At 33.3% G+C, this 26,464-nt stretch overlaps 1 protein-coding gene across 5 annotated transcripts in view; it reads right to left on the bottom strand.

Annotated features, from left to right (window-relative positions):
• LOC140432865 (uncharacterized) overlaps positions 1–14,522 on the bottom strand; it is a 371,379-nt gene extending 356,857 nt beyond the window's left edge. For all 5 annotated transcript variants that reach the window (XM_072521010.1, XM_072521013.1, XM_072521012.1 and 2 more), the window contains exon 1: positions 14,352–14,522. In XM_072521010.1, coding sequence (XP_072377111.1) covers positions 14,352–14,388 — 37 coding nt within the window. In that variant the 5' untranslated portion in view covers positions 14,389–14,522. The remainder of the gene's footprint in view (positions 1–14,351) is intronic.
• Positions 14,523–26,464: the final 11,942 nt, after the last annotated feature.

The raw sequence follows: 26,464 nt of genomic DNA on the forward strand, positions 1-26,464 counted from the left end.
TAATGCCCGCTGATTTTTCTATATCGTTTAATTCTAATCACTAAAATCCTTTTCAAGGACACCTCGCAACTATCCTCTATATAACATGAATTGTTTTGACTTTTTGACTATACCCTGTATATAATAATTAGTAACAGACGGAAAGATCGTACATCATAGTGTCTTTTTGTCGAAAAGAAGTGATAGCTACCCGACGAGAAGACGAATTGACAGTTGACAGACGAAAAGACTAATTGACATGATAGACGCCATGACAGATGAAAAGAAGACGCATTGATATGACAGCGGCCCTAAAAATCATAAATCATAAAAATTTTCCCAGGCTCAAGTGTCCCCAATCTCTGCTTTGGAGCATTGTAAGATAGACATAATGTGGTTTTGTTAAGTTGAAATAAAATAAATTAATATTTAATCAATTTACACTTATATGATTTTTTCTAACAGGGATTGTTTTCACCCCTAAAAAATAAAAGAAACCAACGACGCAAGTCCAGTTTTGAAGTGTAAAATAAGTATAACCTAAATTGAAGTTTCCATACAAATTAGTGGAGAGAAGGTATTCAATGACATTGTTTTATTTATAACTATTCCAGAGAGTGAAATTTAGGGATTAAACTGTAATAAAATCTTAAATTATGTTGTTAAATGTTAATTGACATTCGTTCACTTCATTAAAAAAAGATCTGAATCAATTACCCGCTTTAATTTAGAATTATACTTTAATTAGAATTATAATTATTTAAGTTTTTTATAATAGGGGTAGTTTTTACCCCCAAACAATTGAAAGCAACCAACAACACAAGTCCAAAAGTGAAGTGGAGGGTAAGTAGAACCTGAATCCAAATGTTCATGCAATTCGGTGGTAACACGGAAATTTACAAGGTATCGCTGTATTTGACAATCATTTTACTAAATCAGCTTACTAAATTCAGTAAATTAAGTATTATTATACAAAAATATTGTAATATCTAAGGTATAGTAGCAATATCAAAATCTTTCTTGACGAATAAGCCAGATTTAATTCTATTCGTAGAGGAGGTAATAGGGTTCATTCTCGAGTGATCTATTTTTAATCTGGTAATTATACATTAGTGTTATGCTTTTAAAGAGGGTAATCTCAAGAGGGTTAATTTTGGAAATCTTATTAAAAATTTACATTAGTTTTCATTCAAACAACATCAAAGGTAACGTAAACATTTTTCTCATTTATCATTTCGGTCGCGTCAACTGCTTCTGGATATTGGCAACAAGTTGATTTATGTTGTAAAAATTTATATTTACAAGTAAAACTATTTAATTATTTAAAGAATATTTTCTTCTATAGTTTATTTATATGAACGAGAGAGTAATTAGCATAATTTTAACTGGTAGCTCCGACCACTCCATGGGCGTGCTCAAGATTAATTGAAAAATTACTTTGAATAATTGTAAAAAATAAATGAATTGTTTCAGTGTTATAAAGTGTTATGTGTATGTAAACAAAAGTGACCTCTTTTATCACACACTATATTAGAACTGACTGGCCTACATTAAAAAGGGTTTTAAAAAATTCACATTTTTTTTAATTTTTAAAAATTACAAAAGAGAAAAAGAGTTTTTAAAACCGGCTAAGGTATGTTAAATAAATGAATAAAAATAATAATATAAAACTTACAGCTACTTGTTACAAATCCAAATCAGATTCAGAAGATGAACTTTCAGAACCAAGATTTATAATAACTGGCTCGATCATTTTATCAGTAATATTGTCCAGCTTCCACATTTTTTCCTCTTCTTTAATAGTGTGATTTACTGCCTTTTCCCAGTTTTCAGGTTTTACATTATTTACGGCCTCCAAAAACAACTGTTTAACATCATGAATTTTAAAAGTGGTATTTTTTCTTGAAACTTCACTCTTTATCTGTGCCCATACCAGTTCAATGGGGTTTAATTCACAATGATATGGTGGGGATCTAAATACTGTCATTCCACGATTTTTGGCAATTTCATCAATCTCGTATTTTTTAAATTTTTCTTTATGAAGGGCACACAACGAATAAAGTTCCTTTCTTATAGATCCGGGATGGTACGTAATATTTTTTGAACTCAGCCAATTCTGCAAGTCTTTTTTTAACCACTTGGTTGTGGGCAGTCCTTCTATAAGTCTGGAGTGATAACTTGCATTATCCATTACTATTACACAGTTCTTAGGAAGAAGATCTATCATTTGTTCGAACCATTCTTGAAAGACATCAGCGTTCATGTCTTCATGGTAGTCACCGGTACGAGTTGATTCAAAAGTTAATAAACCACCTTCAACAAAACCGTCTGAACTGCCAATGTGTACTATTATCAGCCTGCGTCCCTTTCCTGATGGTGGGTTTAAACCAGTAGATAAGTTATTTACAAAAGCGTGCCTTTGACTTGTAACAGTTTCATCCTGCCAAAATTTATTTGGTGTATGACCCTCGTTGATCCATGTTTCATCAAGATAAAATATTTTTCTTTTTTGGTTTCTCATTTCCTTTATGGTTCTTAGAAAATGTCTTCTCCATATGACAATATCGCTTCTTTCTAATAAAATAGACTTTCTGGGATTCTTTTTCCAGCGGAAGCCTATTTCTTTTAAAAGTTTCCATAACGTACTTCGACTCATTTCTGGGTAATCCTTATCATCTCGAACTGAGACAAGAACTTTATCCAATGTTGGAAATTCTTGTCTAAAGAAGAATTCATGCACTTTCCGTCGAAGTCCTTCTTTAAAATGATATTCTATTTGAAATTTTGGTTTCCCTGGAGCATTACGTGGCATTTGAAAACTACCACATTTCTCTTCTTTAATAACTTTGTAAATCGTAGATTTCCCAACACCAAGTGTACTGCTAACTAACTCAACGGTCTCATCAACACTTTCACATAAACGTTTGTCTGTAAATGATTTAAAACATATGAATATTAATGTTTTTTCATTAACTGTTAAAGGACCAATTTTTCGGCGTTTACACGGCACTTCCAAATTTTCCATAACACTAGTATACACAATAAACTGCACCTTGCAACTGAAGTACCTACTTTTAGTGAACTGTTAAGAATTTTGAATACGCCACTTGGACCTTCCTATATACAAAATGGAAAAACCCACTATCACATTTTCTGTGGAATAAGTTTAGAAGGTAATTATCTAGTCAATTACTGTCGTAGATTCCTGGAATTAAAGAATTAAATGTTTGATTGTTGAAACCCTTACTTCGTGGAATGCACTCATTTCAGATAAAATAAAACGTTTAATTTTATCTAAAGAATTAAACTTTATTTTGCAAATAGGTAGGTACTTATTAAACTTTTATTGGTTATATATAACCAATAAAATAAACATCTTACATTTCTTGCAAATTCATTAGTACCTGTTAACCTCCATCACTCCGACACTGGTAACCTTATTTAGGGATTAGTAAACCTCACAACTATTGTATTCTATTCTGCTCCAACCTTTATACCTGGTGGTCATACTCAATTTAAAATTGTTTTCCTATATACTTCTGTAAACTTGTTGACAAATATGTTTTTCATTGAGTCACCCGTATCAACAGTTTAGGGATTTGCATACATAATTTATTGTTTTATTACTCTCTCATACATAAAAATACACTATAGGTATAGTAGCAATATCAAAATCTTTCTTGACGAATAAGCCTGATTTAATTCTATTCGTAGAGGAGGTAATAAGGTTCATTCTCGAGTGATCTATTTTTAATCTGGTAATTATACATTAGTGTTATGCTTTTAAAGAGGGTAATCTCAAGAGGGTTAATTTTGGAAATCTTCTTATTAAAAATTTACATTAGTTTTCATTCAAACAACATCAAAGGTAACGTAAAGATTTTTTTTTATTTATCATTTCGGTCGCGTAAACTGCTTCTGGATATTGGCAACAAGTTGATTTATGTTGTAAAAATTTATATTTACAAGTAAAACTATTTAATTATTTAAAGAATATTTTGTTCTAGTTCTTATTTGATGTTTTTAGGTTATTAAAAAGATTGTTATTGGATTTTTTTGTAAATTTTCATCAGTTCTAAACAGCTTTGAACAGTTGATCTTAAAAAAAAGTGTTTTTTTTTTCACTGATAAATGTATTACACTTATCACGTACAGTGCGATTCCTTCCCTAGATTAAAATATGTGTGTCGTTCGGGATTGCCACGATTTGTGTTTTGGTTTTACGTCTTTATAGATGGTTTCATTTCTTTTGAGTTTGTTATTGTAATTTTCTCATTTATTTTACTACGTGCTTTGCATTTTGGATTCATGCTATATTCGAACTATTTTAACATCTCTAGCCCATGAATTCTTCTTCTTTGCTTGTGTCTTTTCAAACCCATCTGAATGATATACATCTTATAGTTTATTTTTATGAACGAGAGAGTAATTAGCATAATTTTAACTGGTAGCTCCGACCACTCCATGGGCGTGCTCAAGATTAATTGAAAAATTACTTTGAATAATTGTAAAAAATAAATGAATTATGTCAGTGTTATAAAGTGTTATGTGTATGTAAACAAAAGTGACCTCTTTTATCACACACTATATTAGAACTGACTGGCCTACATTAAAAAGGGTTTTAAAAAATTCACATTTTTTTTAATTTTTAAAAATTACAAAAGAGAAAAAGAGTTTTTAAAACCGTCTAAGGTATGTTAAATAGATGAATAAAAATATTAATATAAAACTTACAGCTACTTGTTACAAATCCAAATCAGATTCAGAAGATGAACTTTCAGAACCAAGATTTATAATAACTGGCTCGATCATTTTATGAGTAATATTATCCAGCTTCCACATTTTTTCCTCTTCTTTAATAGTGTGATTTACTGCCTTTTCCCAGTTTTCAGGTTTTACATTATTTACGGCCTCCAAAAACAACTGTTTAACATCATGAATTTTAAAAGTGGTATTTTTTCTTGAAAATTCACTCTTTATCTGTGCCCATACCAGTTCAATCGGGTTTAATTCACAATGATATGGTGGGGATCTAAGTACTGTCATTCCACGATTTTTGGCAATTTCATCAATTTCGTATTTTTTAAATTTTTCTTTATGAAGGGCACACAACGAATAAAGTTCCTTTCTTATAGATCCGGGATGGTACGTAATATTTTTTGAACTCAGCCAATTCTGCAAGTCTTTTTTTAACCACTTGGTTGTGGGCAGTCCTTCTATAAGTCTGGAGTGATAACTTGCATTATCCATTACTATTACACAGTTCTTAGGAAGAAGATCTATCATTTGTTCGAACCATTCTTGAAAGACATCAGCGTTCATGTCTTCATGGTAGTCACCGGTACGAGTTGATTCAAAAGTTAATAAACCACCTTCAACAAAACCGTCTGAACTGCCAATGTGTACTATTAACAGCCTGCGTCCCTTTCCTGATGGTGGGTTTAAACCAGTAGATAAGTTATTTACAGAAGCGTGCCTTTGACTTGTAACAGTTTCATCCTGCCAAAATTTATTTGGTGTATGACCCTCGTTGATCCATGTTTCATCAAGATAAAATATTTTTCTTTTTTGGTTTCTCATTTCCTTTATGGTTCTTAGAAAATGTCTTCTCCATATGACAATATCGCTTCTTTCTAATCAAATAGACTTTCTGGGATTCTTTTTCCAGCGGAAGCCTATTTCTTTTAAAAGTTTCCATAACGTACTTCGACTCATTTCTGGGTAATCCTTATCATCTCGAACTGAGACAAGAACTTTATCCAATGTTGGAAATGCTTGTCTAAAGAAGAATTCATGCACTTTCCGTCGAAGTCCTTCTTTAAAATGATATTTTATTTGAAATTTTGGTTTCCCTGAAGCATTACGTGGCATTTGAAAACTACCACATTTCTCTTCTTTAATAACTCTGTAAATCGTAGATTTCCCAACACCAAGTGTACTGCTAACTAACTCAACGGTCTCATCAACACTTTCACATAAACGTTTGTCTGTAAATGATTTAAAACAATTAAATATTAATGTTTTTTCATTAACTGTTAGAGGACCAATTTTTCGGCGTTTACACGGCACTTCCAAATTTTCCATAACACTAGTATACACAATAAACTGCACCTTGCAACTGAAGTACCTACTTTTAGTGAACTGTTAAGAATTTTGAATACGCCACTTGGACCTTCCTATATACAAAATGGAAAAACCCACTATCACATTTTCTGTGGAATAAGTTTAGAAGGTAATTATCTAGTCAATTACTGTCGTAGATTCCTGGAATTAAAGAATTAAATGTTTGATTGTTGAAACCCTTACTTCGTGGAATGCACTCATTTCAGATAAAATAAAACGTTTTATTTTATCTAAAGAATTAAACTTTATTTTGCAAATAGGCAAAGAATTAAACTTTATTTTGCAACTTTAAACTTATCACGTACAGTGCGATTCCTTCCCTAGATTAAAATAGTGTGTCGTTCGGGATTGCCACGATTTGTGTTTTGGTTTTACGTCTTTATAGATGGTTTCATTTCTTATGAGTTTTTTATTGTAATTTTCTCATTTATTTTACTACCTGCTTTGTATTTTGGATTCATGCTATATTTGAACTATTTTAACATATCTAGCCCATGAATTCTTCTTCTTCGCTTGTGTCTTTTCAAACTCATCTGAATGCTATACATCTTAGTATCCAGTTCACGATGGAGGTGGAAACTGATTCATCTCTACCGTTTCTCGACGTTATCATAAAGAAAAACCAATCCCAAGGTTTTCATCACTCTGTTTATCGAAATCCCATTCATACTAATCGTTCCTTGCATACCAACTCTCATCATCCCCCTTCACAAATTAATTAATTCATTAATATGCTTATCTCCAGATCAATTCGCCTTTGCGATGATGCAAGCAGACCCGCTGAGCTCTCTAGTTTAAATCAAGCCCTCATCCAAAAAGGTTACCGCGAAAATCACATCAATAGGATCATCCACAGACATCAATCTCCCAGTCAATCTCAAACCAAAGACTCAGACTCTCATCATACAAAAGCTTTTTTTACTTACATTAAAGGTGTCACTGAAAAAATCGACAAAATTCTTAAACCAAGAGAAATAAAAACAATATTTACCCCCCAACAAAAACTTTCATCTCTTGTCCAAACAATCAAAGACAACATTCCAATTGAACAACACACAGTTTATGAAATTCCTTGTGCAGACTGCCCTCGATCCTATATAGGCGAAAGAAATCGTAGAATCCAAAATATGATCTATGAACATTCCCTTTCTGTTCGCAATTCCGATTCAATTTCAGCTCTAGGTCAACACCATCTTCACACAGGTCACAAAATTAATTTTGAAAACTCTAGAACCATAGCCCTGATCCGCTTCTATCAACCAAGAATTGTCCGAGAAGCCATAGTGAAAGTTCAATGAAATAGATGACGGCATACGGTTACCTTCGACTTGGAGACCTCTCATAAAGAAAATGCCGTCCGCTGCACCCGTCAATCAAAATCCTATTGGCAAATCCCTCATGTTCGCGCCAACACCCGCGCCAATCACCACGCTGGCCCCCCACCAACCTCCACCCAAGCCAAGTCACCATCGACGGTATAAATAACCCGTCCTCTATTCCCAGCACCAGTAATGCATTGATTAGTGATCTGTGTAGTGGTGGTAACTGTCGTTTTCCTGGCCGGTTCAGTTTTACGAAAAAAATCTTATTTCCCTAGTCTATAACGGTTCATCCATGGTACATAACGTCCACAGATACTATAGTCATGGGCTTAGGAGCCAAGGAATCTGGGTACAGTGTTCCGCAGACAATATTGTAATGGTCACTTGAGGAAAATTTCCCAGTACTGGTGCGGATCAGATGCGAAATGCCATTCATTACATACACAATGGGAGTCTGAATGAGAAGTTCTCTGTGAGCCATTCTAAAACTAATCTAGTAGCTTTTAATAATAAAGAAAAGCTTACTGGACTAAGTGAGCAGTGAGAATCTAGAACGAATCAATAAAGTCAAGTATCTAAGGGATAATTATAGATTCCAAACTCAATTGTAGCACTCATTTTAACAACATAGTTAATAAACTACCGGACTCTTAACCGCAGACGAGTTGAAGGTAAAACCAAAGGTAATCTGTTGGTTATACACATCAGTGATACGACTGATAGTTATATATGGCTTAGTACTTTGGTAAAAAAAAGACAACTTTGCAATCCTTGCGACCTTTCTCACCACCCTACAAAAACAAACGCTTGTAAATAAGACAGGAACTTTGAATAGTACAGAACCGTTATCTTTAGATGTTGTGTAAATCAGTCCAATTATCTGCAATTATAACCATATCATAAGCGTAGCTCAAGAAATTGATAACTTGTCCAGTTATTATGATGTCCTTTGTTCGCCAAAATTTGGCTTTCTAGGATTGTGACTTCCCTATACACAATAAAAAATATATAACCAGGGTTAAGTAAATATTGTCGTAAAACAGGTCGATCTCTTCATCAGGTTCGTCGGCTGTAGGGCCATTGGTATTGAGCTTGACCGTGTTTGTTTAAAATTACAGTAGCATGATCATATCCATATACGCAACTTCATATCTGTGGGAGGTTTCAGTATTTTCTGATAATTGAATTAACTGCCATTTGTAGTGTTGACGGATGACAGAATCAAAGAATAAAGTGGCGAATATATTAAAAGATATATAACAACAGATAAAATGTTCATTGCGCAGCTCTGAATATGAACACATAAACGAATTTTATTGATTTTATGTAAAATTGATGATATGGAAAAGTATCAATAAGAAAATATCTCCTACATTATATATACTTTCGATTTCTTCAAGGCAAATCAGCAACAGATCCGACAAAAGATTTTTCCTATATTTATTTTCATAATAAAAAGAACATATTTTAACTTGATCTAAGAACTCAGATAAGATCTTGAAAATGTTACCTGTTACAGATGTAAAACCCTCCTACTACTTGCTGTTAGAATCATAATGTATAAAAATGTTGTAACAATAATAGATCTACCTGATCGACAAGATATTTATTCTATACCTATACCTACCTGAACCATTTAGTCAGTGTAATGGTTTAAGGAATGGCAGGTAAGTAGTGAGCACAACCGGATTAACAAAAAATAAAACCCTGAGATTTGCCCATTGACACGTTTGATAGAATTATATGGAATTTCTTTAGATGGTGGGAAACTAAAAATATATGTGATATAGTATAAACTGATTCCCATAAGATAAGTTCTAGAATACTTAATGTACATTTATTACATGGGCACTAACGATGAAAAATTGATGTTAATGTTTCAAGAAAAACTTGATGATAATGTGATATTGCAGGAAATATTAAAAAGAATTAAATACTTCATTTGGAATTGTACGATAATACAGATTTGTTAGCAAAAGTTTTCACCAGCCTTTATACAGGACTTTTCAGAGTAAAGAAAAAAGCAAGACTAAACCAAAATATCGAAAAGGGCAACAAAAAATTAAGTGTTGGATGGTGAAAGATCGAGAAGAATGTCTAGTTAATGCAAAAATAGTAGAAAAATTTGCTGAAAGATGAAAGAAATTATAATAGTTAATAAGGTGGAATATGGTCAGCATTATTAGACATGCTGTAATTGAAATCATTGGAAAACCCTCAGGAAAGAAGTTTGAGTAGTTATCAAATGGAGTTTAAGAAAAAATAAACTAGAAGAGAAAACTTGGCAAGAAAAATAGGTCGGAAAAAGATCTTTAAAACTTACGGTCGCCAAAAAGGAAGTAAACGTAGCAAGAGCTAAAGAAGAAGCGTATATAAATCTATACATTAACTTTGGTATCACTAATAGTGAATTAGTACAGATTTTAATCAGATTTGAATATGTCTGAGATGAAAATGATAAAATACTAATTGACGAAGCGGATGTTAAAAACGATGAAACAAGTACTTTGAAGATTACTAAATGATGAATTTGACAGAAAACCAGTTGAGCTAATGGAGGCAGTGACAGCAATGGTTAGCAAAATAACAAACGTATAGGTTGTCCAACCACTTCAAAAAATAAACCACGGTAAAACAGTTAAACCAGATAATATTCTTGAAGGAAGAGAGTAATTGATCGACGGATACGTGACGAAATCAAAATATCCGATAATTAGTTTGGCTTAATACAATGCAGATGCAATTTTCAGTAGTAATATCCCTAGGACATTGATAACAGACGAGATAATTTCATGACAATCGAAAGCTCATTCCTTGGTAACAGCACGAAGCCGAAGGCTGAGCTCAGCCTTCGGCTTCGTGCTGTTACCAAGCAACGAGCTTGATAAATTTGTCATGAAATTATGAGGCATTCATCAATGTCCGAGGGATATTCGGCGGATAATTTTTCGAAAAAAAAAAATCATAACTCAACATAACGAAACATTTATTTATTAAAAGTACAGTTAGTGAAAGTACAATTATTAAAATTTAAGTTAACATTAGATGCATTGCTGTTCTCTACTATAGAAGATCTATTACCACGTATAATATTTATAATCTTGTTGTGGTGTTCTTGATCGAGATTCAAGTATGGTTTTATAGAATTCCATGAATATTCCCCAAATATATTTGTGACTGTAGGTGGTATTTCTGGGAATTTTTTCTTTGATTAGCGCATTTATACTTTGAACATTCTCATTGCCGAAACGTGACATTTTGAAATTTATTTGGATGAAGTTGTCAAACTCGATCGTGTTGTCATAGGGATTGAAAATTGCACTGAATGCAATTATCAGTCTAATGTTGACATGATTGGGTGAAATTGTTCCACATGACACAAAATGACGAAATTTGAATGGTTGTTAGAACAGTCGAAAAATTATCATTGTAACGCAACTAACGAAAAATACAGGTATAATAAAACAAACGCTCGTATGGTATTCATTGATCTTGAGAAAGCATACAATAGAGTTTGTCGGGAGGTTCTATAGTGGGCGCTCGATAAGAAAGGAGTTTCAGGTGAGTATATTAGAATGCTACAAGACGGGATATAAATAGACAGGAAGAACAGACACGTAAAGACCTTCAAATCAAACCTGGACAACTTGAAAAATCCAGAAATAGTAATTCGATTGCGAGAATAATTGATTAGAGACTCCTAGAACAAAAAAAAAAAGAAAAATAAAGAAGATTATAAGTCAAATATATACTTCTATTCGTAAGGATATAAGTACACTCTGTCAAAGAAATTGTCTAATAGCATCCCATTCTCAGAAGAAAAGCAGAAGTTACCGATCTAATTTCCTAATTGCCACACTGCAATGGAACTGTGCCGGACACGTCGCCCGAATCAATGATGAAAGGTGGGCGAAGAGATTGCTTGAGTGGAGGCCGAGGTTAGACAAAAGAAGTAAAGGAAGACCCTCTACTTGTTGGACTGACGATCTCAAGGAAATGTCAAGAAATTGGATAAAAGTGCTCAAGATAGATCACAATGGACAAAACTGAGGGAGACCTATGTCCAGCAGTGGACGCAAAGCGCTGGGTGATGATGTTAGTGTTTCTGCACCATTTGTAAGAACCGGTAAAACACATTGGTAAAAAACCTTTCTTTTTAAACAAACTGGAACTGATAATTGACATTAGAATTGAAAATGTTGTTTAATCTACCAAAGGTAGCCCAGCTCACGTGAGACATGTCCTTCTTTGTACATAAGTTTTATCATGACATAAATTCAAAGAAGAGGCATATGTAAACAATAAAAATTTACATAGAACTCTTATAATATTACTCTTGGAATAGTGTAAACTATTATTTAAGTATAAACAAAGCCATCTAAATGAAGTTTAATGTCCCTAATACTAATATAAGATGTTTCACGTATAATGAAAATTCTAGTTGTACTATATGTCTATAAAACATTTAGAAATAAACATTATAAATCATTTACATCTTGCTAACATCCCTGTTATGCCATCAACTCTGTAAATATTATTATAGTTTTAGGTGATAACTAAAATTTTGGACGAATTTTGTATAAGGTACTACAATTTCTGTATAGTTTATATTTTTTAGGATATCCATTGTTTTTTTTTTTAATTTTCATATATCAAATCAGAATTTTGAACATTTATAACTCATTTATTTTCGACCTTATTTTTTTAAATTAAACACAAAAAGAACTGTCTTTAAATTTCTGTCTGAATCCAACTTATACACTCATGGACAAAAATATCGAATATTTTAAAATTGTCAAATTTTTGTTTTTTCAAAATAAATTCTGGTCAATCAAGTCATTTATTGTCAAATAGAGTTTATTTTAATAATTTTTAATTAACAATTTTAAGTTTTTATGCAAAAAAAAATTGTGGAGAAAATAAATTTTTAATATTAGGTAAATAAGGTTATTTTACTCTAAACTTAAATGATAATTTAAATTGCTTAAACAAGTCGTTTTAACTAAAAAAACTGCATAATCAGTAACGAGTATTTTCTCCTGTAGCTCTTATTACTGCTTCCATCTTTCTCAGCATGCTTGCAAGTAAATTTTGGACATATCCTTGGGAAATTGTATTCAGTTCATCCTGTGCAGCAAGCCGAAACTACTCTATCGTGTTTGAAACGGAATTTCTTTGTCGTATGCTTTTAGGTGATCCCACATGTGCTCTATTGGATTTAAATCCGGGCTAGGTGGTGGCCAATCCAATCTTCGAATTTGGACCTCATCAAGAGATTTACTCACTATGGCAGCGGCATGTGGTCGGGCCTTATCGTGCATTAACGTGAATCTTTCATATCCAATGTAACCAACATGTGACAAAACATGATCTTGCAGGATGTTTTAAACCTAAAAATCACCAGTCATCCGTCCAATCACTTTCACAAGTGCGGTACGTACATCCCAACTAATACCTTTCCAAAGAATTGTGCCATCAACTCCAAAACTAACGGTCTGGGCGAGACTGCAGCTGGCGAATCGTTCTCCAACCGCCTGTAGACGTACTTTTGACCATCTGGCTTCCATAATAGGATTCTGGTCTCATCAGTGAAAAGAACGTTTTTCCAGTTGTCGATATTCCACTAAATATGTGTTCTTGCAAATTCCAAACGACGAGCTTTGTGATTTTGGAGAAGACGTGGAACTTTGGCGGGGCGTCTGGGCTTTAAGTTTGCTTCTTTTGATCTTCGTCTAACTGTTTGTGAACTCACATTAACTTGTCTAACATTTAATAGCTCATTTCTGAGGTGCATCGATGTCAATGAACGATTTCGTGTAGAATTAAGAACCAAAAAACGGTCATCAATTGCGGTTGTGCACCTTGGGCGTCCTTGACCAGGCCTTCGTACAAAATTTCCTGTTTCGCGGTACCTTTTTAGAGTATTCGAAACTATATATTCAGTTCTGCTGAGACGTCGTGCGATACCTTTTTGTGCATATCCTTCCTAGTACAAAATTACAATTTGTGCTACTTGGACTTCATCGCAGTGTCGAATTGGTGGGATACTTGTTTTAAACTTAGTTAAATCAAAATAATATTTAATTAAACTTAATAAATTAAACTAAAAATAACCGAATTAGTATGATTTTTCCTTAACGTGAAGATGGATTTTTATGATAAAATGTACGAATGACGCTAACCACTGAATAAACGTCAAAATAAACATCAAAATATTTCAAACCAGTTGAGTACATCAGCCTACTATACGAGTATTATCAACAATCTAAAATTATTTTGAAATAATGGTGACTACAAAAAAAATTGGAAAATTCCAAAATATTCGATATTTTTGTCCATGAGTGTATATAAGTACCTTTACCTTATAAAAGTACCTAAATCACTGTATAATTGAGCATAAACCTGATGTTTTATATTTATTTAAGTAGGTACCCTAGATTTATTGTTATCACTATTAATTTATGTAGCACTCTAATATACTTCCCTTATTAATATGTATTTATGATCATCAAAACATACAAACAACCTTTTTAACCCTTTTAAAAAAAGAACTGCCTCGAAATCTATGCTTCACCGATTTCGACAGGTGCACACAGGTCCAATTCCGTATATAAATTAAAAAACCAGACCAACCAAGGCGGTCCATTAAAATAGATCTCGTTTAAGATAAACAACCCATATTTTATGTATTAGATAACCTCAACCCCTATCAGGATGCTGCAACTAGTTTCAAATGTCATGTGTCAACTGGTCTTACAAAGATTCAGATGAATCCTTTATAAATTCGCAAGTTTAAATAAATTAAAGCTTTTATTTAGTATAAAATAAGTTTCTGAAGAGGAAATATAGGATAAAACGATAAAAATGTGTGTTTTGTATCAAAGGTAGGCGCTGACACAGAAAAACATTGCAGAAAAAGCGACTCACCCTCTGAATGCTCGGCGAACTTCGCTAGGGTAAACATCCAAAAAATTTAGTCACTGTCACTGGTTACGAAAACGACACGTGCACTCACTATAGTGGAAAAATTGGCCACTAACCCCACTAGTTTCATTAGAAATACTGATGATCGTTCAGAAGGCATATGCAGCCCTTCATTTTCAAAGCCCGCTCGATGTTTACTACGTTGCGCAAAGGGATTTTACGCATACCCACGTTACTACAACAAATGATTCTGCTGCTACGTTGTCAAGTCATTGGTTTTGTATAGGGAAGATTTTTTATGCATTGATTCTAGATAAATAGAGATTCTTTCAAAATAAAAACAGAATCCATAAATTATTCTCATTTGGAAATATTATGTTGATTATTATTTTAAGTAAATCTTTATCCTTTGCTTTTTTAGTAAATCTGGTGCAAAGATATCATGTGTATACAATTTGTATTTTTAAATAAGTCCGTAATCAATTGGGTAAAAATTACCTTCATATGTCTTTACATCTTGTTTTTCTAATACGGTTCTAAAAATATTTTCTTGTGGCATATTTTTCATTAAATATATTATATATTATGAGAAAAAACCACCATAAATTATAATAAAAATTGCACTTTTTTGGTTTTTATGCATATAAATCTCCATCCTGGAAATCGTTTTCAAAAAATTCTCAACCCCGGTCTTGAAGATCAGCCACGTTTACACTTATAGAGCTGAAAGTCTTACATGAAACCAGTGCAGTGGTTTAAAATAAGGCGGTGGGCAATCGCTACTATTCTTTAACTTAGTGTTAGGCATGATCATCAAAGAAGCTAATATAATGCTGGAAGTATTCTTAGTCGAGAAACCTTTAATGATTCTGACGTACGCAGGCGACGTAAATATTCTTGGAAGTAGTTCCAGCAAAACAAAGAAAGTATTTTTGAAAATAAAAAAGTAATTGTAACAGGAGCTTCCGTATATGCTATTATACGGCCCAGAAACCTAGACGATTACGCAACGTTAAAACTACTATTACATTTTGTATACAAAATATAGTGAAAAATAAATGACGCTTCAATTAATAGAATAACTGGGAAACACGTACAACCAACCAAATATTATCAACGAGATAAGAGTCTAGAGGCTTAGGTGAAAAGGGCATGCATGGAGAGTCCGCGACGAACCGACTCATCAAACGGATATAAGATAATAACTGCAGTCGACACGAGATGCTTATTTAGGCCTACTACATGCTACAACATTTTGCTCTAAAACTGGCAGATCTTTAGTTGTACACTGTATCTCCGTGACAAATATGAAATTAAGATATTTGAGTATTAGACAGGAAAGGACATTTTTATCTTATGCTCCACTTCTTCGTGCCAGACCGTGTCGAAGGCCTGTGCTACATCCAAAAATAATGCTGAGCAAATCTTTTTTTCTTTAAGTGATCTTTCGATCTTGTCTGTGATCCGGTCTACTTGATCAATTGTAGAGTACTGATTTCGGAATCTGAATTGGTGATCAGGGATGAGTCGTCTTCTTTCGATAGTTTAGGTTTCAGCCTCTTGAGCAAGAGCTTTTCGAACAGTTTTGACATAATCGGTAGCAGGGATATTGGCAGATATGACGTCATTTTATGTGGCGGTTTGATTGGTTCTCGTATCATTATATTATCAGCTACCTTCCATAGCTGTGGAAAATATTTTAAACAATGCGTTAATTAGATTAGTTAGTTTAACCAGGGCCTTTCTACGTAGCTCCTTAAGGACCTGCCTAGTTATCAGATCGTAGCCGAGGGCCTTTTTGGGATTGACGTTTGTGTAGACCTCTTTTGGTATGGTTAAAGAAATAACCACATTATCTTGTAGAATAACTTCTGGGATAGATTCATCTATGTCTACTATGTATGGTTGCAAAACACTTTCGAGATAGTTTGTAAACACAAATACTTTTGGTTCGTTGTTTTTCGCCCAACCTCCTTGTTTATTTATTATAGGAGGTGTTTGAATAATTGGTCTCTCTAAATTCTTTGTGGTTTTCTACATTGAGTATTTAGTACTAAAATCATTTGTCAAATGTTTCAGAAATTATCTAATGGATTTATTCTTAAGTTGCCTAATCTCTCGCTTTAGTTGTGAGGCAAGTTGGTTTACTTTTGTTTTGTCTTTTGGTGCTCTGGTTGGTTGGAATTTTTTTCTTCCTGTTTTTTTTTATAGACTAATTCGATTTCCTTGGGGTAGTTTTTTCCTTTCAATCTTCCTAATAGTTCAGGGTTATTTTTCCAGGCCACTTGTTGAATATCGGTATTGAATTTTTTCACTTCAGCGTCTAAGTCTTCTTGAGTTTTCAATGACACTGCCAAATGACTTCTTTCTTCTAGGGTAATTCTACAGCTGTTCTAGTCCGTTTCATTGTTGACCAACACAGGGTTGTAACACTTTTGAGTGATATTGTCACTAATAGTTCTGACACAATCTGGAAGAACAAACACCTAAGACAAAACACAAAAACAAGAATCTATAAAGCAGCAATTAGACATACACGGGTGAGACAAGAACTGATACTTCCAAAACGAGACGACTACTAGAAACAACAGAGATGAAAATACTCCGACGAATATCAGGAATAAGTCTGTTGGATGGGGAGAGAAGCGAAAACATAAGAAGAGCATGCAATATAGAAGACATAAATGGATGGGTGACAAAACGGAAACAGGAGTGGAACGAATACATTAGTAGAATGCAGAGGATACGGTAGTACGAATAGCACGAGATAAGTCCTCAAATGGACAAAGAAGTATTAGCAGACCAAGAAAAAGACGGTGCGATAATTTAAACAATTTAGGAGACTAATATTGAAGAAGAAACAGGTTTTAAAGCCTACAAACAAGAAGGAAGAAGAAGAAGTTAATACATATAACGCTAATATGATCTGAATTAACTTCTAAGTTCTCTTCTATTTGTATATAGTTGCTCGATACGTTCTTTATGGTGTAGCAGTCTATTAAATCAGGAATTTTCATAGGTCCTGTTGAGATTGCTTTACACTTATTCTTATTTATTGCTTTGAGCAATTCTTTGTTGTTTGGTGTTATGAGCCTTGAACCTCATTGAGTGTGTTTCGCGTTAAAATCTCCTCCCATGATGAACCGATCACCCGCGAATTTAAAAAGTGTATCTTTAAGCTTTGATATTATGTTTTCACGTCTTCCTCTTTTTATATAGACACGACCCTGTCTGTTTTTCAATGTGCCTCCAGTAAGTTGTCGCTTCATCGTTTTCGTGGTCTTTCTACTGATCGTCTTCCTATTGGGGAACCGTCTCTTTCCGTCTTTACTACTCTTTTTGTTGTCATTCGGCTTATATGACCGTTCCATTCTACTCTTCTATTTCTTACCCAATTCTTGATGTTTTCCACCTTGCATCTACGTCGTATATATGTCTTCTACGTCTGTCAAATGGTGTCTTACCATCAATGTTTTCATCTCTGCTGTTTCTAACATCCTTTTTGTCCTATCTGTTGTCAGGTCTTGTTTCTGCCGCGTATGTGATTATTGGTCGGATGACTGTTTTGTAAATATTATGTTTTGGGGGACTATATTGACCAATAACAGCTAGGTCATAGCTTTTGGTTGTATCGTTTACCATCGATTCTTGAATATCCTCAGCTTCAAATTTGACTTCTTCGTTATGTTGATGATTTTCTCGGATTATAACCGGACTACCTCCACTTGCATTAATTTTAGGATGCATGGTGTGGTAAACTGTGTATCCCTTAAATCTAATGAATGATTGTTTAGTGAGATGTGTTTCAGATAAACACACGTCAGTTTTGTTCATATTCATGGTTAGTTGCAATTCTTATTGTCTTTGCATTAATCCGTTGACTATCCAACTTATTACTTTAAGACCGCTGGCCATTTATGACCATTTGACAGAGTAAGAGAGAGAGAGCAACATTTAATTTTTATTTTTGTCTTATTTGATACATAAAGCAAAATTAGAACAAATATGTACATTAACGTAATAAATTAAATACATTAATTAAATTCCAATCAGAGATTGGAAGCTGACAGCTAAGAACAGAAAACAATGGAAATTATCCATCCAGCAATGGGCCTAAAAGCCCTGTTAACGCTATACTTATATACATATACATTAATATATATTAAACAACTCGTAATTTTTTTAAAAGTGGCTTTCTTGCTGACCAAACCAAAATAGTCTTCAGAAACAATGCTAGTAAAATATTATGACAATCAAACATTCTAAAGAAATTAATAAGAAGGACTTATATCTATATCTATCTATAAATAATATAGAAGGATTAATAATGATCTGCTTTGCTAATAGCACAATCGATTTTGTCTATTCAGTCTCAAGAATTCGACGATATTACAAGAAATGAGTAAAAAACACATTAGTTTAGACACTTCTACATTGAGCCTATTGTGAATATGAACAAAATTAAACTCCCTAATACTCATTCTTTATATACTGCCTGGCAACAGCGCTAATTGTGTCTTCGGCTGCAGTTTCCGCAAACGAAGCGAATCCGTTGGGGGCAGGAGATAGGTGCTTTTATTCACTGTGTTTCTGTTTACATTTCGCTATGTTTGATCGTTTGATACAGGAACTGCATCTCAATATTTTATCATTTGCTGACGAGCATAACTGACCAAGACTGGAATGAGTTTCGCAATAGGCAGCAATATACAAAGTAGTCATATTTTAATACTTAAAATACTTTATTAATGTATTTTTAATAAATAAACAACAATTATAAAATGTAATAATTGTGATTACAATCAATTGTGGCGTAATCTCATATAAACAGAATATTTAACTTGGGACATGTCACAAGAATACAGTTTCAGACCCTGATTTAAATTCTTAGTTGATTATTAAAACAATCATAGTATTTTAATTTGATTATTTTCATTTTAGTTAAGAAAGTTCATGGTAAAATTCTTCTTCTTATGCTTCTTCCTCTTTCTAAGCAATTCTGCTTGTTCATTGGAGGATTAATACCTCTATGGAAGATTGTCACTCCATCTTTTGAGCGGTCGTCCGATACTTCTTCAGCCGATTGGTGACTTATCTTTTATTATTTTGACGACACGGGTCTCCTCCATTCTGCTTATGTGGTTATTCCATTCTTTTTTTCTATTTTGTGTCCATTCGTTTATACACTGTACGTTAGATTTTATTCTAATGTATTTTCTTCTCTTTCGATTTCTTAGCATCTCTCAGCTTCTCTTCATCTTGGGCTATCAATATTGGGCTATCAGTAACAGAGTATTTTGATTTCTTTGTTTCCCATGCTGTATCCTCTTCCTTTGTTAACGCTTTTGATGATTCCATCCATGATGGATGAAATCAGTGAATCCGCTTGTCTTATTCCGCTGCCTATTTCTATAGGTTCTGTTCATACATTCTGACTTCCATTTTGTTGTTTTGGTGGATGTTTTCGATAATTTTTTCGATAGATAGATGGTAAAATTAATTTGTTAAAATCCAATTAATGTTCGAAAGACATAATAGACACGGTAAAAGCTCCGGTTCGTTCGGAAAAATATTGCCAGGCGATTTTTTTGCATATTCACTTTCATGAGATACTTCTAAATAAGGTTCAAGAAGTTGGTCAAGCGAAAGTTTTTCAACTTTTTTTAATTTTTTTTTTAATTGTAGGTAATAATGAATTTTTTCGGTCAGAACAAATGTTTTTTTAATTTTTTCGGCCATTCTGAACAAAATAGGACTTGTAATTTGTCTATAAACTTGATCGTTTCGAGTTATAAACAATTTAAATTTGAAAAAAACGCAAAATTACGATTTTCAAGGCTCAAAAACACAACTAAAAAATATTAATTTTGAATTCACAAATGACCTCAATTCATGTTCAAACCTTGTTCTATCTTTTTACTATAAGTATTTTGGGCTTTTTTAATTTTGAAATATTGTTTTTTAATCGTTGATGAAGCGCTTTTGACAGGACGGGCGCTCGGGCTGCTGCATAAGAGAGAGAAACAAGATCTATGGCACACATTTTTGATGGTTTAATCATTATACTTATCAGCACTCGCAGGTACAAGAACTTCGGAGTCATGGAAAGTACTGAGAGGATTGAAACAAAACTGAAAAGAAAAAATTAAATTGGGAAATACATAGGACAAAGAATGAAAGGACTATTACAAGGAACTGTTAACAGAACAAAGACCACAATTCATTGGAAAAGAAAACAGGCGAAGACGAAGCAGATCCCCACAACAAGAAATAGATTTAACAGATAGCGAAATGATAACGGCCATAAAAGCAATCAAAAATAAGAAAGCACCGGGAACTGGAGGTATCTCACCTGAGCTTATAAAGTACCGCTTAAAAAAATAACACCGGATGATAAAATGGATATTTCAGAAACCATAAATAGAGAACAGCTCCCAAGGGAATGGACGGAGGCATATATGACATCTATATTTAAGAAAGGAGATAAAAAACGAAGCGAAAACTACAGAGGAATAAGCGTAATATCATCAATAGGAAGATTATATAGACACTGCGAAAAAAGATAGAGCAAGTGATAAACGGCAAAATCTGAGAGGATCAGGCAGGCTTCAGGGCAGGAAGATCATACATAGACCACATATACACACTGCATTAATTGTTGGAAAAGAAAAAAGCAAAAAATAGATATAAATTTGGCATTTGTGAACCTGAAAGGCGTATGACTCTGTACCAAGGTCAGAACTATGGGAGGCAATGTACAAATTAGAAATACAGACGGAACTCATAGAAGCCAAAAGCTCTGTATACAGAAAATGAAGTGTCCATTAAAATAGGAACAAGAATGATAGCAGACTTTACCACAACAAAAGGGCTCCTGCAGAGTTGTTCCACATCTCCAACCCTATTCATATATACTTAGAGAAAGTATCTTGACTACATGGAAAAGAAAATGCGAAGTCATGGGAGTACCGGTAAGAAACGAATAGCACAAGAACAAGAAGACCTCAATTACATGATGAAGAAACTACAAGAAGAATATACCAAGGCTGGCATAGATGTTAATTTTGCGAAAACAGAGTACCTATCTACAAGTGAAGACATAGAAGATCTACAGATTGACGACAACGTAACAATCAAAAGAAAGTATAAATTTAAATACTTGCGGTTTATAATCACGAAAAAGGCAACAACAGAGAAAGAAATTAAGAAAAGATTAGGACAAACAAGAACAGCAATCCGAAAACTTAACTCAACTAAACCCAATATGGTGGGAGAGACACCTAAATATGAAGAGAAAAACATAGATTTATAAAACATTAGTGCGAAGCATTACGACATATGGAGCTGAAAATTGGATTATAAACAAGAAAGAACAGTAGTAAGATAGTAGCATCAGAGATGGAATGCCTGCGAAGATGTTGCTGAGTAACAACAACGGATAGGAGAAGTAATGACGAAATAAAGCAAAGAACATCAAAAAAGACTAAAGTGGTATGACATGTAAGAAAAACTAGCGACAGCAGATGGATAAAGAGAATAACCGAATCGAGCCCAATCCGAATGGAAGGAGGAAAAGGGACGACCCCGAAGATCCTGAAGGAACGAAGTAGACGACGCCATGAGTAAGAGAGGCCTAAACGACGGAGAATGGTAGATTTCAGTAAGTAGGTAAGGTGAGAACACGGCCTTAGAGAAGAAGGTGACTGGAAAGTTTGGACTGTCTGCACAATTTCGAAAATTGGTCATCCAAAATGAAAATACGAAATGTCGTTGTATTTAAGATTTTAGGGATAAAGGCCACCGTCGCCTTGGTGGTTGAAATTTGAGAATGATTGTATATACAAAATACGTCCCCCTAAAGATAAATATTGACGGTGGCATACTCTGTGTGATATGAAAATATATTAAGCAAAAAAATGAAAAAAAGGACCTATCTATCTATCTATATAAGGATTTTTACAGCTGTCGCCGCCTTCCTTCTTTCAGCCAACGTCTCCAGTCCTTTCTGTTCTGCCATTCTCCATCTCTAAGGTCTCGTCTTTCCATGGCCTCTTCCACTTCGTCCCTCCATGATCTTCGGGGTCTACCTCTTTTCCTCCTTCCTATTGGGCTCCAATCCGAAATCTTTGTTATCCAACCTTGTATGATCTGTTTATGTTATGTATCTGTTATGACCTTGTATGTTTTATCTCCTCATTTCTGAAGCGATCCATTTTTGTCACTCTGCAGCTTCTTCTCATGAACTCCATTTCAGTTGCTGAGATTTTGGACCTGTTTCGTTTATTTATTACCCAATTCTCTGCTCCATAGGTCATTATACTGCGTACCAATGTGTTATAAATTCTCTTCTTTGTATTTCTGGTAATCTGTTTATCCCACAGTACCCCGTTCATTTGTTTAAAACATGTTCTTGTCTGTGCTAATCTGCTGGTTATCTCTTGCTCGCTGGTTCTATTTTTTGAGAGTATGAATCCTAAATATTTGAATTTGTCAGTGCCGTTACTTTCCCTATTATCGTCCATTTCCAAGTTTCTCACTGGTTCTTGCTCTGTTGTTAAATATTCGGTCTTTTCTAGATTTATTTCCAGTCCATTTTTTGTGTATTCCTTTTCTAATTTTCGGAGCATATAGCAAAGATCTTCTTCATCTTGAGCCGTTATCACTTGGTCATCTGCAAAGCTTAATGTGTACAAGAAGTTGTCCCGGATTGGTATTCCCATCCCTTCACATTTCCTTTTCCATGGTTTTAATATTTGTTCGAGATCGGAGATGTAGAGCATCCCTCTAATAAGCCTTTTGTGGTCTTAAATTCGTTCTTGTATTTATTGCCGGTTTTAACTCTTACCTTGTTGTTGTTGTAAAGGTTTTTTACGGCTTCTATTAACCTCTGAGTTATTCTGATTTCTTTCATCGTGTTCCATAGTTATTTTCTGGGGACCGTGTCATATGCCTTTTTTAAATCTATGAATGCCATGTGTGCTGGTCTATTTTTTGCTATTTTTTTTTTAAATAATTGTTGGAGTGAAAAAAAGAACTAAAGTCCCAAAACAACGAAAGAAACGCTTGACGATAGAAAATAACAAAGATAGTAAAAGCTTTTTAAAATAGCCCCTACAAAAGATATCTCTTGATAATTCTTTTAAGTCAACATAAAATCTCACTAAAGTAATTTTAGACTTTTCACATAATGAATAATAAAACTAGTCTGCTGTTGCGGTATTACCGCTTAAGCTCATAACCATAGGTATTAAAGAATTGATTACAAACACGATATCATGATACGAACTTTTAAGGGTTCTATTGATTAATTTCCTTTGCGAAGTTTCATGTTCCTTCGCCTTTCTTCCTGTTTTATGTTATATACATTAACGTTATATTGCAAGGAAGGACGCGATCAATATATGTAATATTTCAGACAATTAGGCATCCACTTTGTAAATTGATGCCAAAGTAAGTTATTTAATATAAAGGGGATGCTTCTTTTGCTTTTTGTGTATAGATATTTTACACTTCACTTACTTAAATGGATTACGTATTATGAAAAATAACGAAAAAAAATTGATAAAAGCAATTTTTTATCTTAACTTTAGTCTATAAATTCTACAAATTTTAATAATTATTGTGTAGAATGGTAAATAAAAATATATAAAGTCCTTAGAGTTCTACATCCTTCAATTTTCGGCTTCACATGGTTTTGTTGACTCAGTCTTAAAAAATAGTGTCTTATGTCTATTAATTTACACTGTTAATTGTAGTATGGTGTATTGATACCAATTTCCCACCTGTATAGCCAAGATTCGGAAATTACAAAAGAAGAAGACAAAAATAAAATTCGTATAAGAACTGCCAGTCAAAATAGACGAAAAGCGAGGCAAAAATTGTAAAATGATTAGCAATGTACTTGTGGAAACAAGTGAAAACATTTTGGTCCTAAAGAAATACGTAAAGAAACGTTGAGAAACATGTAACACAATTAATGGGAATGAGCCACAATTAAAGGTTAAAATACGTTTATTGACGTTTCAATTTCCACTTCGGAAATCGTTCTCAAAATACAAACATTAGTAAATTAAACAAATTTTGTTTTTTGTTACTTAGTGAAAAATTCTTCTAATAATTTAATTTTATCTGACTCATCTATATTGACAATTCAGACATACCTTATACATTTTAAAGTAGAAGACTTTAAAATGATATTGCCAATATTGTTGAGTTGCGTTCCTGGGACGACTTTACTTATAAGATAGTTCATTCGATTACATGAAATCAACTTTAACTTGAGAATATCCGTCAGAAAAGATCATAACATGTAATTCGTCTTTAAAAAGACAAATACATGCCATGATGACAGTAAAACTCTCCTGTTAGTGATTCCATAGTAAATTATGAGGGAAAAACCAGGAAAAAAAAACCTCATAATTCTATCCCGACATGGTAAGTATTTGATCGTGCATTTAGATTACCTTCAATAAACACCAAATTCCGATTTTATATGTTTGTTATTTAAAAAACATAAATGATGTATTCTCTATATGTTACTGACTTACCAATACTGGTATTTTCCTTTTAATAACTTCCTCTTTCAATATGGGTAACCAGATCCTACTACATTCTGCCGAGGAATTCGCGACACAATTGGTCTCATTTAGCATAATTAGAGCCGCTTCTTTGATTTTTCTCTTTTTACCATCCGTTTCTTTTAGGACTATATTTGAATTATTCCATTGAACCCTATGTTCATTATCCCATGCGTGTTTACAGATTTGAGATCTATCAAATTCTCTATTTTTAAAAATAAGATTGGTTCACTTATTCTAACATTTAATGGTCTTGATGTTTCACTTAAATAAAACTGATCGCATTCACAAGGTATTTTATAAATGCAATTCTTTGTCCTTTCTTGTTCATTGTTAGGTTTGGTTTTGGACAAGATAGATCTCAACGTGTTTGTTGTTTTGAATTTTTTTTCCAAAACCAAACCTAACAATGAACAAGAAAGGACAAAGAATTGCATTTATAAAATACCTTGTGAATGCGATCAGTTTTATTTAGGTGAAACATCAAGACCATTAAATGTTAGAATAAGTGAACATCAATCCTATATTAAAAATAGAGAATTTGATAGATCTCAAATCTGTAAACACGCATGGGATAATGAACATATGGTTCAATGGAATAATTCAAATATAGTCCTAAAAGAAACGTATGGTAAAAAGAGAAAAATCAAAGAAGCGGCTCTAATTATGCTAAATGAGACCAATTGTGTCGCGAATTCCTCGGCAGAATGTAGTAGGATCTGGTTACCCATATTGAAAGAGGAAGTTATTAAAAGGAAAATACCAGTATTGGTAAGTCAGTAACATATAGAGAATACATCATTTATGTTTTTTAAATAACAAACATATAAAATCGGAATTTGGTGTTTATTGAAGGTAAACTAAATGCACGATCAAATACTTACCATGTCGGGATAGTATTATGAGGTTTTTTTTCCTGGTTTTTCCCTCATAATTTACTATGGAATCACTAACAGGAGAATTTTACTGTCATCATGGCATGTATTTGTCTTTTTAAAGACGAATTACATGTTATGATCTTTTCTGACGGATATTCTCAAGTTAAAGTTGATTTCATGTAATCGAATGAACTATCTTATAAGTAAAGTCGTCCCAGGAACGCAACTCAACAATATTGGCAATATCATGTTAAAGTCTTCTACTTTAAAATGTATAAGGTATGTCTGAATTGTCAATATAGATGAGTCAGATAAAATTAAATTATTAGAAGAATTTTTCACTAAATAACAAAAAACAAAATTTGTTTAATTTACTAATGTTTGTATTTTGAGAACGATTTCCGAAGTGGAAATTGAAACGTCAATAAACGCATTTTAACCTTTAATTGTGGCTTATTCCCATTTAAATATAAATTAATTTAAAATGCCACAAGAAAATAGCTTCAGAACAATATGTAACACAATATAATGCCGCAAACATGTTAATTTAGAATTTAGAACTAAGAAATTCCAGAATGGAAACGACTTAGGGAAAGTTATAGAGAAGTGAGTAATGTCGTCAAGAAGGCAGCATAGAAAGCCAAAGAAAGTGTAAAGAAAA

This window comes from Diabrotica undecimpunctata, chromosome 1, assembly GCF_040954645.1.
Source record: "Diabrotica undecimpunctata isolate CICGRU chromosome 1, icDiaUnde3, whole genome shotgun sequence".
Lineage (NCBI taxonomy): Eukaryota > Metazoa > Arthropoda > Insecta > Coleoptera > Chrysomelidae > Diabrotica > Diabrotica undecimpunctata.